Below are 17729 nucleotides of genomic sequence, written 5' to 3'. Positions count from 1 at the left end.
AGGAATAATATTTTCACACAAGGGCTAATGGAAATGTTTTCCTAATTACTTTTCTGAAGAACCTTATGAACAGGACTTCTGCACCAGGCAATGCATGTCTGAGGTTAACTGGACTTGTACTTTGATAATACATATTCACTTCAGCACGTGGCGTATTCCTACCTCCAAAATTGGCATCAAAATTCCTGTTTGGGTCAACACCCATACATGACGTGCCAGCATGATTTGATCTGGTCTTGCGCCACATGCGGTTCTGAAAACAAAATATAACTGAAATCACTGTAGGGGCCAAGGAAAAGTTTTAAAATCCATCAAACTGCCCCAGACACATTAATCAATTCTCACTATGCTCGTTAATCTTTTTACCACCTGGAAATACAGTTAAACAACTTTTAAAACAACTTGCCACTTTCAATCTTTAACTATGTTTCAATCCTCACGCTTTAAGTGCTAAAATGGACTGTTAGATTTAATTTATTTCTCCTTTTCCATTCACTCTTGTTAGTGTCCTACAACATAGGCCAGAGGAGTTTCACCTTCAATCAATAAGTCAAAATTATCATGTGTAACCACACCGTTATCTTTGGGTTGAAAAGGCCCCGCCACTTTTCCCTTTTACTCTTTGTTTTTACTCTTTTTTAAGTTGTTTCCTTGGCTTTTTGTGCCTATTAACCATAGAACCATAAAATCCCTACAGTGCCTCTTATTTGCACTGCAATCATATGTGGAGTAACAAGGGGCGGCAGGGTGGCACAATGGTTAGCAATGCTGCCTCACATCGCCTGGTTCGATTCCAGCCTTGGATGACTGTCTGTGTGGAGTGTGCACTTTCTCCCTGTGTCTGCGTGGGTTTCCTCCGAGTGCTCCGGTTTCCTCCCACAATCCCAAGATGTGCAGGTTAGGTGGATTTGCCATGCCAATTTGAAGGCCGTTTGGCCCTCGGGTCTGCACCGACTCTCCGAAAGAGCTCCCTATCTCAGCCCACTCGCCCCACCCTATCCCCTTAATCCCACCTAATCTTTGGACACTAAGAGGCAATTTAGCATGGCCAATCCACTGAACCTGCACACCATTGGACTGTGAGAGGAAACCGGAGCACCCGGAGCAAACCTACGCAGACATGGGAAGGATATGCAGACTCCACGCCGTCACCCAAGCTCGGAATTGCACCTGGGTCCCTGGTGCTGTGAGGTAGTAGTGCTAAATACTCTGCCACTGTGCCACCCTAATCCGGTGTGAGCACCTACATGGCACGTCTCATGACCTCAGGGTGCCCTGAAGAACTTTCTGTCATGTAGACTATCTGGCAGACGATTTGCTACTAACAAACTCTCTCACACACAGCAATGTGACGATGACCAAAAGAAATAACTTCAAATGACTTGGTTTTCTTGAAATTGTATCTGTTCTCATACTCTTGAAAATGTCCTTTAAGTCATTGCCTCCTCCCTTACAAGAAAAGCAAACCCATCTTTTTCAATCTTCCAACAAATGGAAGTTGTGGGTTGATCCATCCCTGTTGTAACACCTACCTTCATTGCCTTCCTCTCTCCCCTATTCCCTGGCAATAACACCCTTTACATGCACAAGTTTCAACTGATGTGCAAACAATACTTTATATTACAACAGGGCAACCACTTGAGGTTTTTACTCATTTCCTCCTAATACAATTCAGGAACGTATTTGCTGTGCATTATAGTTGAACATTATCCAACAATCTATTAGATGACAATGCAGTGCAGGACTGAGGGAGTTGCTGTCTTTTCGGTATGTTTAAACCGAGGTCTGGTCTGCCATTCTAGATAAACATAAAAGATCCAATGGTGCTATTTCAAGGAAGATCAAGCGTCCTCCATGTCATTGCTAATATTTATTCCTCAACCAACATTAAAACAGATCATCAGGTCATTGCCACAGTGCTATTAGTGGGAGTTTCCTGTGTGAAAATTTGCTGATTTGTTTCCTGCATTATAACACTGACTACACTTCAAGAAGTAAATCACTTTGGGATATTAATGGTAAGCTCTATAGAAATGCAAGTTCTTTCTTTTTATTTAGGTACCATCATAGGATTCTGCTGATTTCTGGGAGTCAGGCTTGATTTCCCCCACCCTGCGTGTGTGCACATGTGGAGTATGCACAGGGAGTCTCCACAAAAGTCTGCACCTTTATTGAAACTTGATGGAGAGTCTTTCTGGCACAGCTAGGGATTGTAGGGGCTGGTTTAGCTCACTGGGCTACAGCAGTCCAAGGCAGGCCAGCAGCACGGTTCGATTCCCGTACCAGCCTCCCCGGACAGGCGCCGGAATGTGGCGACTAGGGGCTTTTCACAGTAACTTCATTGAAGCCTACTCGTGACAATAAGTGATTTTCATAATTACATCCAAAGAGGAGAGAGTGGAAAGTTACAAACAAGTGGTGGCACGGTGGTTAGCACTGCTGCCTCACAGGGACCTGGGCTTGGGTGACTGTCTGTGTGGAGTTTGCACATTCTCCCTGTGTCTGTGTGAGTTTCCTCCGGGTGCTCCGGTGGATTGGCAATCCTTAATTGCCCCTTAGTGTCCAAAGGTTAGGTAGGGTACGAGGTTGGGACGGGGGCGTGAGCCTAGGTAGGGTGCTCTTTTGGAGGGTCGGCGCAGACTCGATGGGCCAAATGTCTCCTTCTGCCCTGCAGGGAGAGAAGACATCCCTCCTCAACTCTGTCTTAAATGGGTGACACCTTAGTCTGAGATTGTGCCCTCTAATTATTTGCACTGCAATCATATGTGGAGTAATAAGGGGCGGCAGGGTGGCACAATGGTCAGCACTGCTGCCTCACATCGCCTGGCTCAATTCCAGCCTTGAGTGACTGTCTGTGTGGAGTGTGCACTTTCTCCCTGTGTCTGCGTGGGTTTCCTGGGTTTCCTCCGGGTGCTCCAGTTTCATCCCACATTCCCAAGATGTGCAGGTTAGGTGGATTGGCCATGCCAAAGGTTAGGTGGGATTACGGGGATTGGGAGGGGGCCTCTTTTGGCGGTCAGCGTAGATTCGATGGGCCAAATGTCCTCCTGCACAGTAGGGATTCTATGATTCTGTGAAGTTGCTGACCCGAGCAACACCATACAAGAACTCGAGCTGAGTTCTGCCTATTGACCTTTTTAACATTCATTTTACGGGATATGGGTACTGCTGGCTTGACCAGCATTTTTAGTGCCCATCCCTAGTTTCCCAGGAGAAGGTGGTGGTGAGCTGCCTTCCTGAACCGCTGCAGTCCCTGAGTGTAGGTGCATCCACAATGCTGTTAGGGAGGATGTTCTGGGATTTTGACCCAGCGACAGAGCCCATTGGGATTCTCCACAAGAAGAGTTCAGGACAACGTCTTTGCAATTCATCATGAGGATGGGGTCCAAAGCCGAAAACTGCCCTGATCTCGTTAGGTGTCTCTCAAAGGAATCTCTCAAAGGAATCCTGGAATAGTTAGTGTGGAAAGTGGAACTACACCTGTTGGTGCCATTCTGCGACCCGAGTAGAGTAAAGGAAACACTACCCTGCAGTTATCCACTTCGTAGCTAGCTTGGAAGCCTTTGTACTGACACAACAAGAACTTTAATTTATTTCATGCCTTTAAAGTAGAAAATCGTCCCATGGTGACTGACTGAGATAGGAAGGGAAAGGTCATGAAGGAATTTAAACAGAAGGATGAGAATCGTAAACTTGAGGTGCTGGGTGTCTGGGAGCGACTGTCGGCCGGGAGAATTTTGAATGAGCCGCGGCATATGGAAGATGAAGGCTGGCCTAGAAGGCTTTGCAGCAGTCAACTCCAAAGGTGACTAAGGACATGGATAAGGGGTCCAATGTCTGAGGGACAGTCAAAGATGGGAGATGTTACAGAGATGGTTGAAGATGGTCTTGGTGTTGGACAGAATATAGGGTTGAAAATAAGGTATGCACCATATAGAACGCCCAGATTGTAAATTCTCTTATGCAGTTTGAGGCAGGAACATTTTTAAAAAAATTTAGATTCCCCAATTATTTTTATCAGTTAAGGGGCAATTTAGAGTGGCCAATCCACCTACCCTGCATATCTTTGAATTGCAGGGGTGATACCGTCGCAGACACGGGGAGAATGTGCAAACTCCACACAGACAGTGACCTCGGAGTGAAGCAGGAACATAGAGGGTAACAGTAGTTGAAGAAGTATTGAACTGTCTAACAGTGACATTGTTGCCGTTGAAGAATGTGAATGACAATCCCAAGCTCTTTCTGTTGAGAAAATAGGATTGTTCCGACCTAAAATGTTAATTCTGTTTTTCTCTCCACAGATGTTTGCTGACTTGATCAGTGTTTCCAGCATTTTGTAATAATAATAATAATCATCATCGCTTATTGTCACAAGTAGGCTTCAATGAAGTTACTGTGAAAAGCCCCTAGTCGCCACATTCGGGCGCCTGTTTGGGGAGGCCGGTATGGAAATTGAACCCGCGCTGCTGGCATTGTTCTGCACTACAAGCCAGCTATTTACCCCACTGTGCTAAACCAGCCCCTTTGTATTTTTATTTCAGGTTTCTAACATCCTCAGTTTTTGATATTGTATTTCTTGCACTTACATTTGTGTGGGTAAAACTGTAACCATCGGGGTTTGTAACAATCTCCAGGTAGAGGTCCATTGTGTTCAGCAGTGAAGTCACAGAAGTATCTTTGCCATATTCACTGACAAGCTGGGGGAAGAGGCAAAATAATCCATTGTGTTATTGAGTATTGGGTGATTTCCACATGCACAATCCTTTCCTCGTTTGACATACCTTACCTTTTCTACTCTTTCCTCCTTAAACCATTCTTCCTGTACCTTTCCCAAATTGCCATTCTTCAAACGTAAATATCAACAAGGAATCCAGCTGTGGGGATATCAAACTCAAGTCCTGCCCTGACCTGAAAACGTACATCAGCATCTCCCAGCAGAGTCCCACTGGCACATAGTCAACAGCAGGAACCTTGACTGATTTGTTTCCCCACAGCCCCCATCCTGAGCCCTTCATTGTTCAGCAACATGACCCTCCTCCCACCCAAAATTGTCACCCCAATCAGAATGGCTAAGGTACACAGTTCAAATTCACACTTTTGTCGTTGGGATGTTCTTCTGATGTTAGGCTAATGGCTTGCCAACTCTGGTTGAATGTATTCCTAGAGCTTGGAATTGCTCCAACCAGTCAAATTTCACCTATGTTTTTATAACTAAGACATAAAAGTATTTCAAAGAAAATGCAAACTTTTTTTTTATTACTCTTAAAAAAGTTTTATTACTTTTATTACCAGCTGCAATCGGGAGATTAATCTTTAATTCCAGGAGAATCCAGGACAAACTGGAAGGCTTTTTAATGTTCGATCATGGCTGGGGTGGCATTTGCTGCCCACCCCTAATTGCCCTTGAGCTGAACTAGGTTAGGGCCACTTCAGAGTCAACCACACTGCTGTGGATATGGAGCTATATGTGAGGCATTTCCTTCCCCAAAGGACATTAGTGAACCTGGTGGCTTTTTACAACAATCGTTTTCATGATCATCGTTAGGGTTAAGGTTTAATTCCAGATTTTTTATTGCATCCAAATTTCACCATCTGCTGTGGTGGGATTCAAACCCGGGTCCCCAATGCATTACTAGTCCACACGACTGCGTTCCCTCGGAATTCCCAATTATGTGGCTGAGTAAAGGAGGTTTGAAAGTGTTTGAAATGTGGCCTCTGTTGGCTGGGTTCTGACATTAGGTGTTACAGTTACCAAAAACCAGCACAGACACCATGGGCCGAAGGGCCTTTTCTGTGCTGTACACCTCTATGACTCTGGGCTGGATCGCTGGCTTTGAAAGCAGACCAAGCAGGCCAGCAGCACGGTTTGATTCCCGTACCAGCCTCCCCGGACAGGCGCCGGAATGTGGCGACTAGGGGCTTTTCACAGTAACTTCATTGAAGCCTACTTGTGACAATAAGTGATTTTCATTTTCATTTCACTTTTCATGACTCTGAGGACACAGCGGATAGTGGAGTTGGGGGGGGGGGGTGGTATGTAAGATTCCATACTGATGCACTGGAACTAGTACAATGGTCACCCTATCAATGTGGGGGGGGAGGGGCAGGGGGATCTTCTAGGAGATACAAATATGTGATGCTCCCATCTCAGGAGTGATGAGGAACTGACACAGGAGTGATGGTGGATGAGTGAGCTCAGAATTCTACTTGCCGCCGAACAGTGGACTGGATTTTGCAGTCACTGGTGAAGCAATGTTGCTATTAGATATGCGAGTACTGAGCCCTTTGCCATGATTCCTGCAAACCCATTCCTTACCTTATTCGCAAACCAGAGGGAAGTAGCAGGACTAATCCATTCACGGGCATGGATGCCAAAATTAATCCAGTTGGCCGGTCGGTTAACCCCACCAGTGCTGAACTGTAGGAGGACAGGTTAGTGAAATGATCAGAAACAGTTTGCTACCTCAGGATAAATTGTATTACTGTAAAAGAGCCAGCATTGCTAAATATTAGCAAAGCATCAGATCATCATGAAATAGCACTGCACGTCTGAAACAATATATCAGAACAAAAATAGTTAATGATCATTAGCAAATGTGTGGAGACTGAAGCTGAATACAGCGTTCCACACAAGGTCTGATCAGGTCTTTGTCCAGGGGTCACGTGATGTGTTTTTGCGAGCTCTGGCTCGGCTCATCTTTTAATCCTTTATTTTATCCTGGTGCACATTTCGATTTTGCTTTCTCTTGGGTTACACGGCTTATGGCATGTCCCTGTAGGTTCCTGAATCGGTGGTTCTGCAAGAAAGGCTGAGATAAATGTTAAAATCCTCGTTTTGTTCATGGCGGTTGGAGTGAGCTGGGGTGGGGCCAGGCTTGTAGTGGCGCAGTTGCTTGTGAACGGACTCTCACTCCGGTGGTGCTGTGTGTGTCTGGATGATGGCCGCCATTGAGAACGTCGTCTTGGATGAAGACCTCAGCTCCGCGATGCAGGTCGCCAGAGCTCACTTGGAGGAATTGCGGAGTACCTTCGGGAGAGTGGTGGAGGTTCATGAGAGTTCTTGCACTCAATAGGCCACTTTCCCTTGTGAGGACTCGCCTTTGTGTCATTCAGATCCCATTGCATGGTTTGTCGTTTATCCCGGCGGGTTCGAGAGTTAGGGGTCGGGCAAGGCGTGTTCGAGAGCCCGGCTCCTGTTGAGAGGTGCAAGGCGAGTCCCCAATTGAGTTTGAAGATTGATTGCCATGTTTTGATAATCTTGATTTGGAGGCTGGGTGTATCAGATTCGATGGAGTACAGCAAATCCATTCTTTGAGGCCAGGGGTCGGGTGAGCACACCAATAGCTGGTCCTGTATCCACCTATTCTTGATTCTAGCCAGGAAGGGTTGGAAGTGGCTGAGCTGGTTGAGCCGTTCCACACCCCCCCCCCCCCCCCCCCCCCCCCCCCCCCGCCCCCCTCCATCCAGGGCCTAGGCTGTGAACCGCCTAGGCATTGGAGTGATGGTATGGTGGAAGTGATAGTGCCTCATGCTTTGATTGTTGCAATCCTTGAGAGATCCTGAATAACCTCTTGCTGATCCTGGCTTATCCTTTATCTTCCCGTACAATGTGGATGGTGTCTTTATTTTGCAATTTACTCTGAAATTCTTCTGTGCTCCCTTTTGGTTATGTTGTTGATTATTGACTATTTAATGTTGCCTTTCCTCCTGCGAGGGAGTGCAGGATGTGAGGGTGAGGACACGAGTTTGTCAACTATCCTGTTCTAGCAAAATCATGTTGAGTCGATTATGTGAAATATGATCTGTGCAGATTTACTCCTTATTTGTTATTCTGTCTTATAATCCTTGTGTCCGTGGTAGGGGAGTGTTCTGTTTTTATCACCATTTTGTTGGTAAGAAGGATGAGTGGAGCTGGGGTTAGTTCAGTCACACTGAGATTGGGGAGAGCTCCCCAGTTAGAGCTAATCCGTGTCAGGTTTTCTTTGGATTCATATATTATTTATTTTCTTAATTTTGGGATATTTGAATTTAAAAATCCGTGTCTTTATCCTTTGATGGCCTGGGCAGATTTTGTAACCTGGAGGGGACTGGGTTCCTTCTGACTCCTGAGATCGGGCTTTCCTTTGTATGGGTCTCTCTCTCTCTGTCCACTTTTGAGCTAATAAAACGGGAAGATTTAATACTGGGGCACGCTGAGGTGATTAATTGTAGTTGCTTTGTTGAGGAGAGTGATCGCTCATCGTATTCTTTTTGTGATGGAAATACGGAGCCTCGGGTGGGCCCTGATCCCTTGTGATCCTGCGGGTTAGTTCTGGTAGTTCTAGCCTTTCCTGCCTTTTTCTTCTTCTTCCTTTCTTGGGAGGCTTTGAAGATTTTATCGTAATCCAAACACGTTGCTGCTGGTCCTCTCTGCATTATAGTAAGGAACAATGTTGGTTCTGCACTGGGCCTATTTTGGGGTTAAGTTGCCAAAAAGGAGTTAATTTAGATGCAAGCCGCTCTGAAACTAAATGGCAGATTACTCAAAATGCTTAACCGGCTGAGAAAATCACTTTCTTTCCAAAATGAACGTTTGCCAAAAAATAGTTCATTTTGATGCAAGACACTCTGAAAAGCAACGACAAACTACTCAAAATGCTAAATTCGCTGAGAAAATCACTTTTTCTCCAAAATCAATGTTGGCAAAAAAAGTAAATTTGGATGCATTGGTGCCTTTGCCATTGCTGGAGATGGGGGCGGGGGGTAGATATATGTTCGTGCGAACCCGAACGTGGTGTGGAAAATGTACCCTGATTTCTCGAAGTAATGGCGGGCTGACGCAGTGTGGGAGGGTCGGCACCATTTTACCATGATTTTCGTGGCCATACCCTCTTTGTCCCTCCGTCTCTGTGGGGCTGTATAGGTATCTAGTTATGTCTAATGATTGTAGCCAGACAGTTATATTATTCTCCTGTCTCTCTCTCTCTGTACTCATGTATGCAAAGCCCTTTTGTTCTCTTGATCCTTGCTTATGGCTATGTATTATTCTGTAACTTTGTTGCATTATTCATTAAAATGTACTTATTCATTAATCAGTACACTTAAAAAAAATACTTTGTCCAACTGAAGTATAACAAATGTATTTGGAGAACACAGTAATTTTTTTTACACAGTAGTTATTGTGATCTGGAATGAACTTCTTGAATGGGTGGTGGAAACAGACTGAATAGTAACTTTCGAAAGGGAATTGGGTCAATATTTGAAAATGAAACATTTGTACGGTAATCGTGAAAAAGTGTGGAACTAAGAACCAACACAGTTAGAATGGGCCAAATGGCCTCCTTCTGTACTGCATCACTCAGTAACATACGCAAGGGAATGATTTTGAGGCTGGAACCTGACAGTTTGTGTGATTCACAGAAAATGAGGCACATGGGAGTGAATCACAGGCTTGAAAATATTTGGGATGCTCACATGGTTTATATTTTAAGAATAATGGATGCTTAAGAGCATGTTACTTCTGGAACCTAATTGATTGATTCACATAATTTATGCACATCATGAGCAATAATCGGGAATAAAACTATTTCATGGAAGTTGTACTATTTTAAACACTGGCCTAATGGTCATTGTGTGCACAATCTCCCTTTATAACATTTTGGGGTCTGTCCTCATTCTAATAGCTGTCCACTTTAAAGTGAAAATGTCAATAGTTTCTCACTGATATCACAGATAAAATTGAACTGCAATATTTCCTCTCTTACAGTCACATCATCACATATCTCAGATTAATAAGAATTTCAGGGGTGGGTATTTCTTTTTCCCCATTTTCAGGCCTGAAATGGCCCCCTATATAGACACAAAGTTCAAGGTGGGCCTTAAATTGGAGCTGGGGCTCCATTACTTTTATTCAAGCGAGATGCCTGTAGAATCTGACGGGCGTGAAACACTTATAGGATGCACGGGTACAAAAGAAAGGAAGAGATTTATTAAGATACACTACTAAACTCTCACACCCCAAAGAGACCCCTTCCCCAAACTGCACTCAGGCTGAGGTTTTTATACTGTGGAACCTTCCCTGTTAAGGGGAAGTTCCGCCCCAATTACCAGGGGAGTTCGTACTCGTTACGAGTTAATGGGAGTTAATGGGAACCAGATAGTGCACAATCCCCTACTTCCCAGTGGGTCATAACACCCCTCCCTTACCCCACCCATCCTCTGGCCGATCTACAGGAACTTTAGAACATAGAACAGTACAGCACAGAACAGGCCCTTCGGCCCTCGATGTTGTGCCGAGCCATGATCACCCTACTCAAACCCACGTATCCACCCTATACCCGTAACCCAACAACCCCCCCCTTAACCTTACTTTTTAGGACACTACGGGCAATTTAGCATGGCCAATCCACCTAACCCGCACATCTTTGGACTGTGGGAGGAAACCGGAGCACCCGGAGGAAACCCACGCACACACAGGGAGGACGTGCAGACTCCGCACAGACAGTGACCCAGCCGGGAATCGAACCTGGGACCCTGGAGCTGTGAAGCATTTATGCTAACCACTATGCTACCGCGCTGCCCCAAGCTTTGTCCATGTTGCCTGGCGTTGGCGTTCTGGTGTTCAAGGGGTTGGCCCAGGAGGCGTATACCTGATTGGAGAGCAGTGCTTCCACACCGAGCGTCGAGGCTGTAGGGGCAGGGCTAGTGTCGGAGGAGGAGTGGGCACGGGTATCGGCGTGGGTGTTGATGGCCGCAGTTCTGCCTCTTCCTGTGGCTCGACTTCCATGTCAGAGTCCGGGAAAACGGCTGTGGGCATTTCGACCTACTGGCCGCCGAGGGTCGGAGGGGGGGCCGGTGGAGGGTCTGGGCTTTGGTGGCGGGCGCTGGCAATTCCTGCAGGTAACCACAGATGTGGTCCACATGGCGGTTAGATTCTTGGCCCATGCCCGTACAGAGTACGATACCAGCCCTATTGGCGTAGCACGATCCCCGGGATCCACATGGCTCCATCGCCAAAGGTCCGGATGTAGATTGTGTCCCCAGGAGTGAAATTCCAGAGCAGCCTCTGACATCCCATGTCGGCTTCGGACCATTCCTGACCCTGCTGGACCTTCTTCCCGATGTCCAGAATGACCAAGCTTAACCGCATCTGGAGGCGTCAACCCATGAGTAGCTCAGCCGGAGCCACTCCCATGGTCGCATGCTGTTTTACTGTGTCAAATGTCTGCTGCTGAGACTGTCCAGTCCCACGGTTGACTTTTTAAAAAAATTGAGAGTACCCAATTTTTTTTTTTTCAATTAAGGGGAAATCCACGCAAACACGAGGAGAATGTGCAATCTCCACACGGATAGTGACCCAGAGCCAGGATCAAACCTGGGACCTTGGCGCTATGAGGCAGCAGTGCTACCCACTGCGCCACCGTGCTGCACCAGGTTGGCTTTTCTTTAGCTTTTCTTTAGGTGGATGGGACTGAGGAGGGTTGCCAGGTTCGGGATGAATTTCCCGTAATAATTCAGAAATCAGAGGAAAGAACGTTGTTCTGTCTGGCTGCCAGGAATGGGAGCCTGTTTTACCGCCCACACCTTGTCCTCTAGGATGAAACCTGTTTTGGTCCATTTGGTACCCTAAATAAGTGACCTCGGGGGCATGTAAAACACATTTTTTCCGCCGGGGGTGGATGCCTGCCTGCTCAAAATGCTGGAGGACCTCAGTCAGGTTCACCAGATGTTCCTGGTTGAACGTCCTGGTGATGAAGACATTGTCCAAGTAGGCGGCCACCCTGGATAATCCCCGCAGGATGTTCTCCATCACACGCTGGAAAATAGCACATGCCAAACGGCAACCGGGTATATTGCTATAAACCCCTGTGGGTGTTCACGGTGACGAACCGGCGGGAGTCCGGGTCCAGTATTAACTGTAGATATGCATGACTCATGTCCAGTTTTGTGAACGTTCATCCTCCATAAAGCTTTGCATAGAGGTCCTCGATGTGGGAGACCAGGTATCGGTCCAAACAGGAAACGTGGTTCACTGCCATCTGATAATCCCCACAGCGATGCACAGAACTATCTGGTTTGAGTACTGGCATGACCAGGGCGACCCAATTGCCGAATTGCCCAGGTAGATGACTGTAAATGATCGAGCCGGTCCAATTCGGCATCGACTTTTGGCTGCAATGCGTAAGGGATCGGGCGGGAACGGAAATAGCGAGGCTGTGCCTGCGCGTCTGTGCTGACTCGAGCCACAGCCCCTTTGATGGTCCCCAGTCCGTCTGCAAAGACCTCAGGGAATCTGGCCAGGACCCCCTGGGGACTATGCGGGTTGTTGCGGCATACCCTCAGCCGGGCAAGTTTCAAATGGCGCAGCCAGTCCTTACCCAGCAAACTGGCTCCCCCACCACGGACTACCACCAATGACATGTCACCAGTACCTGGCGGTAATCTCAATAGCCAACAGCTCTCTGGTGTAGATGGCCAACATGGCCTCGGTGTCACAGAGAGTCAATGTATGGAGGCTGGTGCGGATACCCTCAACTGTACACCGCTGATCACGGATACAGCTGCTCCAGTATCCAGCTCCATGTCGATGGGGTGCCCATTTACCAAAAGGGACACAATAATTGGGGTAACCCGGGGTACCATAACACTGTGGAGTTATTGGTAAGGGTCCTCCTTGAGGTTGTCGACATAGTACACATTGTCACGGAGGGGGGGGGGGGGGGGGGGGGCGGAACCGTCTGGAGGGGCGGCAGGTGACAGGTCGTCATTGTGTCTTGTGCCTGGACGTCTGTCTACAAACCGCTACTCCGCAGATTTGTTCCTGTGCTCCACGGTTACTCTGTGGCGGAGGCTGCCATCTTTTAGGTTTCCCGGTCCTCCAGTTGGGATGGATCTTGGCGAAGTGCCCCAGATTCAATACCGCCATCCCTTGCAGCTCCTGGACTCCCAGCTACACACTCTCGCTGGAGACGACAATCTCAATTGGCCACTGAAAAGTCAGCTGGGTTTCAGTCAGCAGCATTCTCTGCTTGGCAGTGTCACGGATCCCGCAGACAAAACAGTCGCAAAGGGATTCGCTCAGGGTGGACCCGAATTCTTAAGTCTCAGCCAGCTTTCTCAAACGTGCCAAAAAATTGCTGTTCGATTCATCTTGGACTTGAGTGGCCGTATGGAAGCAGAATCGGCAAATGATGAGTGGCTGTTTTCGATTTAAGTGGTATTCTACCAAAGCTGCAAAAACCGGGAGTCAGGTGCGTCTGGGTGTGTCAATCTTTTGATAAGTGCATACGTCAGCCCGGCAACCGTTGTTGGCAGAGTTGAGGTCTGCCGTCATCTCCAATTATGGTGTTGGTCCAAAATCAAATTGCATATGCTCCATATACTGAGCCCAATCATTATTACTCACATCGAAGGCCACTGACTTTCCTATGTAAGGTTTAGGTAAGGCCTCTGCAGCCTTGATTAAGTGGTCTGGGTGTGGAACACACAGTGCCGGCGGCAACTCCACTTCAGCCTCGTCGCCAGTGTAGAATCCGACGTGCGAGAAACACTCATAGGCCGCATGGTAAGATACAAAGAAAGAGAATTATTAAGATACACTACTAACCTCCCACGCCCCCTAAGGGTCATACTCCCTGACCTGCACCTAGGCCGGGGTTTTTATACTGTGGAGCCTTCCGTGTTAAGGGGAGGCTCCGCTCCCAATTCCCGGGGGCGTTCATACTCGTTTTGAGTTCATGGGAACCGGATGGTGCACACGCCCCCTACTTCCCATGGGGTCATAACAGTGCCTGTGGTGGGGCAACGCTTCTCTACCTCGTTGACAGTAGCTCTTCAGTAAGTCCTGGGGCAGAGTTGTGGGGAGTGCAAAGTTAGTGATCGTGAGCACTGTGGAGTTGGATGAGCACTGCTGTTCTTTCTGGCCACACAACAATGATGTTTGATCTAATATTGCTTTCTTTTTGTGGCAGTTGCAGTCTCCGCTGAAGAAACCTGAGCAGAACAGGCCCCACTTCTCCACTCACCACACTCCAGTTTTGATGAGGAGGCCTAAATCAGAAGTGAAGCTCCTCAATTCCACCGTAACCTGGACGTCTAACAAATGGCCCAACTCACTACAGGTTGGGTGTACCTGAGTGCACTTTGGACGAATTTTGTTGATCCCCAGAATAATTCCTTGTGGCACCCACTTTACACAAGAAAAGGGTCTGGATTTTACCCCTCAGTACATCAGTGGATGCAGGTCAGGCTGCCCGGGCATCCTCGCTGCCAACCTCTGTTTTGTCGGATGGTGCGACTCCTTGGGGCAGCCCCTTACAATTTGGCAGTTGACTGACTGAAAAGCATGAAAGATGTGGAGCTGCATCAGCTCCCAGTTTATACCCACCCTGAGGACGTAGATCGGACGGTTCTCAAAGGTGGTACCAATCTGCAACTTGCTGACCAGACCTGAGCTTGAAGCTACAAATGTATCCATCCAAGTGTAGATCTGGAAAAGAGACAGTGAAAATTACCGTTGGTTTGATTTGTGTTTGAACAATGAGATTCCCTTGTGTTGTCCTGGGAGCTGGAGGGGGGTGAAATTATGCAACGTCAACTGAATTGGAAAAAACACCAGGAGCTGCTGATTGAGTCAATTTCATGCTTCTGCTACAAACCAATTTTACCCCCATTGGTAATCAAGCCTGGTACCATGGAAACATGGGAACAGGAGAAGGCCATCCAACCCCTCCTTTCTGTACTACCAAACAATTGAATCATGATTGATCTGAGAATTCCAGAGTTCCACCTTCCTAGGTGAGCTTTCATTTTAAGATTATGTCCCTTTCTTCTTGACTTCTCTACCTGGGGAAATAGTTTCTCCTTTTTTCACCCAAAAAAGTTTTAAATGCCCTGATCGCACCATGCATCAGTCTTCCATTGAATCCCTACAGTGCAGAAGGAGGCCATTCAGCCTATAGTGTCTGACAGACCCGCTGAAAGAGCACTCAACCTAGGCACACTCCCCTGCCTGATCCCTGTAATCCCACCTAACCTGCACATCTTTGGATACTAAGGGGCAATTTAGTATGGCCAATCCACCTAACCTGCACATCTTTGGACTGTAGGAGGAAACTGGAGCACCCGGCGGAAACCCACACAGACATGGGGAGAAAATGCAAACTCCGCACAGACAGTTTCCCCCAAGGCTAGAATTGAACCCGGGTCCCTGGCGCTGTGAGGCTGCAGAGCTGACCCCTGTGCCACCGTGTGCACAAAGGAACATATGCCACGTTTATGAAACCTGTCATCATAACTGCACCTTAGAAACCTCAATGTCATCCTGGTAAATATGTACTTTACCCTGTCCAACGTCACTATAGGTTTCTAAGATGTGGAGGCCAAAACTGAGTGTACTACTCCACACAGGGTCCGATGAAGTCTTTGTACAACTGAAGTATAACAAATGTCATTGGAGCTGAGGAGGATAAAGGGAGGAAATATCAGAGCAGTACTGTTGACAGGCCTATTAATAAAACAGGGAAGCCAGAAATAGGAAAATTTGAGAACACTGGGCTGAGAGAAGGATCACCTGCAACTCAAAATCTTTTGTATCCTGCCCAAGAGTGAGATGTAGGATCTCCAAGACTTTCCCAAAGCCAAAGTTTTCTACCTGCAGCTGTTATATTTGCTTTCAGGATATTTATTCGTTGCTTGATTTTACCTCGTCCAATGTGTGGTAAGAAGCATAGTTGAATGTTTGGCTGTTGCGTTCCATATGTCGAGAAAGCACCATTTCCTTCTCCTCTTCATCCATCAGTGCCTGAAAGGTTAGCATCCAGTCATTAGCAATTTGGCTTTAATATTAACTGGCAGTGATGATTGGGGCAATGCAATACAAAATAAGGGGTCAGTTAAAGGAAAGTACCTGTAGATCTTCAATCAGGATGGAGTAACCAACGCCATTGAACTCAAGTAAGGCTTTCACTGATTGGACATGTTCTCTTGGTACTTGGATGTCAATGGGCAGCAAGGGTTTGCTTGGCTCCAACCAGAAATCAATCTAATGACAAGAAATATACAATTAATTGTTAGGATAGAGGTCAGTGGCAAAAACAGGAAACATCAACAAAAGAGCAATTGAATGTTTCTGTGGTTTTATAACTGGAGAATAGAAAATAAAAGCAAAGTGTAATGTTGAGCTTGCACAAGACATTGCACAATCCAGGCCGATGTACCCAGTACAGAACCGAGGGAGTGCCGCACTGCCGTAAGTGCAACTTTCAGATTAAACCAAAGCTCCAGCTGTACTCTCAGATGGACATAAAAGATTGTTCGCCTGCATTTATCCCTCGGCCCAACATCACTAAAGCGGATATCTGGCCCTTATCGCTGTGTCTTTCATGGGAGCTAGCTGCTGCATTTCTAACTTACCACAAGTGCTTCATTAGCGACAGGCTAAGGTTGTGAAAGGTGCTACATAAATGCTACATAAGAAAACCTATTTCTTGGAATAGGTTGCAGTTCAATATTGTGTGGGTTTAGGGAGACTGCAGGAAGAGCAGACAAGGTAATGGGGGAATTGCGATGGCAGCCACGAACTGAGCAGTCACACGAAAGGTGACTCTCTCTTGGCAACTTTGTACCAGGCCCTTTTAACCCATTAAACGGAGCAAAAACCTCCACATCATCAGCCCCAACTAACAACCAGCCGACTGAAATGCCATCGAATCAGCCACAGAGCCAGCAAAGGAAGACCCCAACATCAAAATGCGGGGTGAAGCAGAGAAGAAGCATGGCAGACCGAGCAGGGTCACCAACACAAACACAGGTCCATTCTTCAATGGAGCAGTTAATGGAGCTTCTTTCGATAGAGCTCCAGAAACACAGGGACTCAATAAAAGAGGACTTTATGTCGGGGATGAAACCGTTTCTTGATAGGCTGGACATACCGGTTGTGAGGGAGGAAAAGAAACAAGGACTGGATGCACCACTAGGACTGGGGGAGATCATGGAGAGCATCAACTCCATGCTGTCGGGGAAGGCACCGGGCCTAGGAGGATTCCTGGTGGACTTCAATTAAAAGTTTGTGGCAGCACTGGCCCCACACTTGTGGGAGATGTTCAGTGACTCTCTGTCGAGTGGAACCCTGCCGTCCACGCTGGTACAGGCTTCGATATTGTTGATCCCGAAAAAAGACAAAGATCCAACAGATCATATAGATCCATCTCACTCCTGAAGACTGACATTAAAGTCCTTGGGGAAGGTCCTGGCAAAGCAACTGGAGAGTTGCATGTCAGAGGTATTTGCAGAAGATCAGACCGGGTTTGTCAAGGGCAGACAGCTAATGGCAAACATCAGACACCTGCTGAACGTGGTTATGACCCCCAATCGGGAAGGAGACCCCAGAAGTGATCATCTCCCTGGACGCAGAGAAGGCCTCTGACAGAGTTGAATGGAGAAACCTCATGGACGTACTGGAACAGTTTGGGTTTGGGCCAGGGTTCACCTCGTGGGTGAAACTACTGTACAGCGGTCCCATGGTGAGCATACAGACAAACACCACCGGCTCTGAATACTTTCAGGTGCACAGAGGCACGAGGCAGGGATAAGCATTGTCCCCGCTGCTATTTGCCCTGGCAATCGAGCCATGGCTATCGCTCTCAGATCAGCAAAGGGGTGGAGAGGCATCCACAGGGGAAAGAGAGAGCACAGAGTCTCACTATGTGCAGATTACCTACTCATCTGTGTCTCAAACCCTCCCTGGGCAG

At 47.2% G+C, this 17729-nt stretch overlaps 1 protein-coding gene across 1 annotated transcript in view; it reads right to left on the bottom strand.

Moving 5' to 3' along the window:
• Positions 1–17729, bottom strand: part of LOC119973526 (carboxypeptidase A1-like) — a 38654-nt gene that overhangs the window by 10341 nt on the left and 10584 nt on the right. The window contains exons 3-8 of the mRNA XM_038811791.1: positions 15887–16021; positions 15683–15781; positions 14366–14467; positions 6317–6418; positions 4587–4697; positions 163–253 (exon numbers count right to left, since the gene is read on the bottom strand). Coding sequence (XP_038667719.1) covers positions 163–253; positions 4587–4697; positions 6317–6418; positions 14366–14467; positions 15683–15781; positions 15887–16021 — 640 coding nt within the window. The remainder of the gene's footprint in view (positions 1–162; positions 254–4586; positions 4698–6316; positions 6419–14365; positions 14468–15682; positions 15782–15886; positions 16022–17729) is intronic.

This window comes from Scyliorhinus canicula, chromosome 11, assembly GCF_902713615.1.
Source record: "Scyliorhinus canicula chromosome 11, sScyCan1.1, whole genome shotgun sequence".
NCBI lineage: Eukaryota > Metazoa > Chordata > Chondrichthyes > Carcharhiniformes > Scyliorhinidae > Scyliorhinus > Scyliorhinus canicula.
This window is presented reverse-complemented; position numbering and strand designations above follow the sequence as displayed.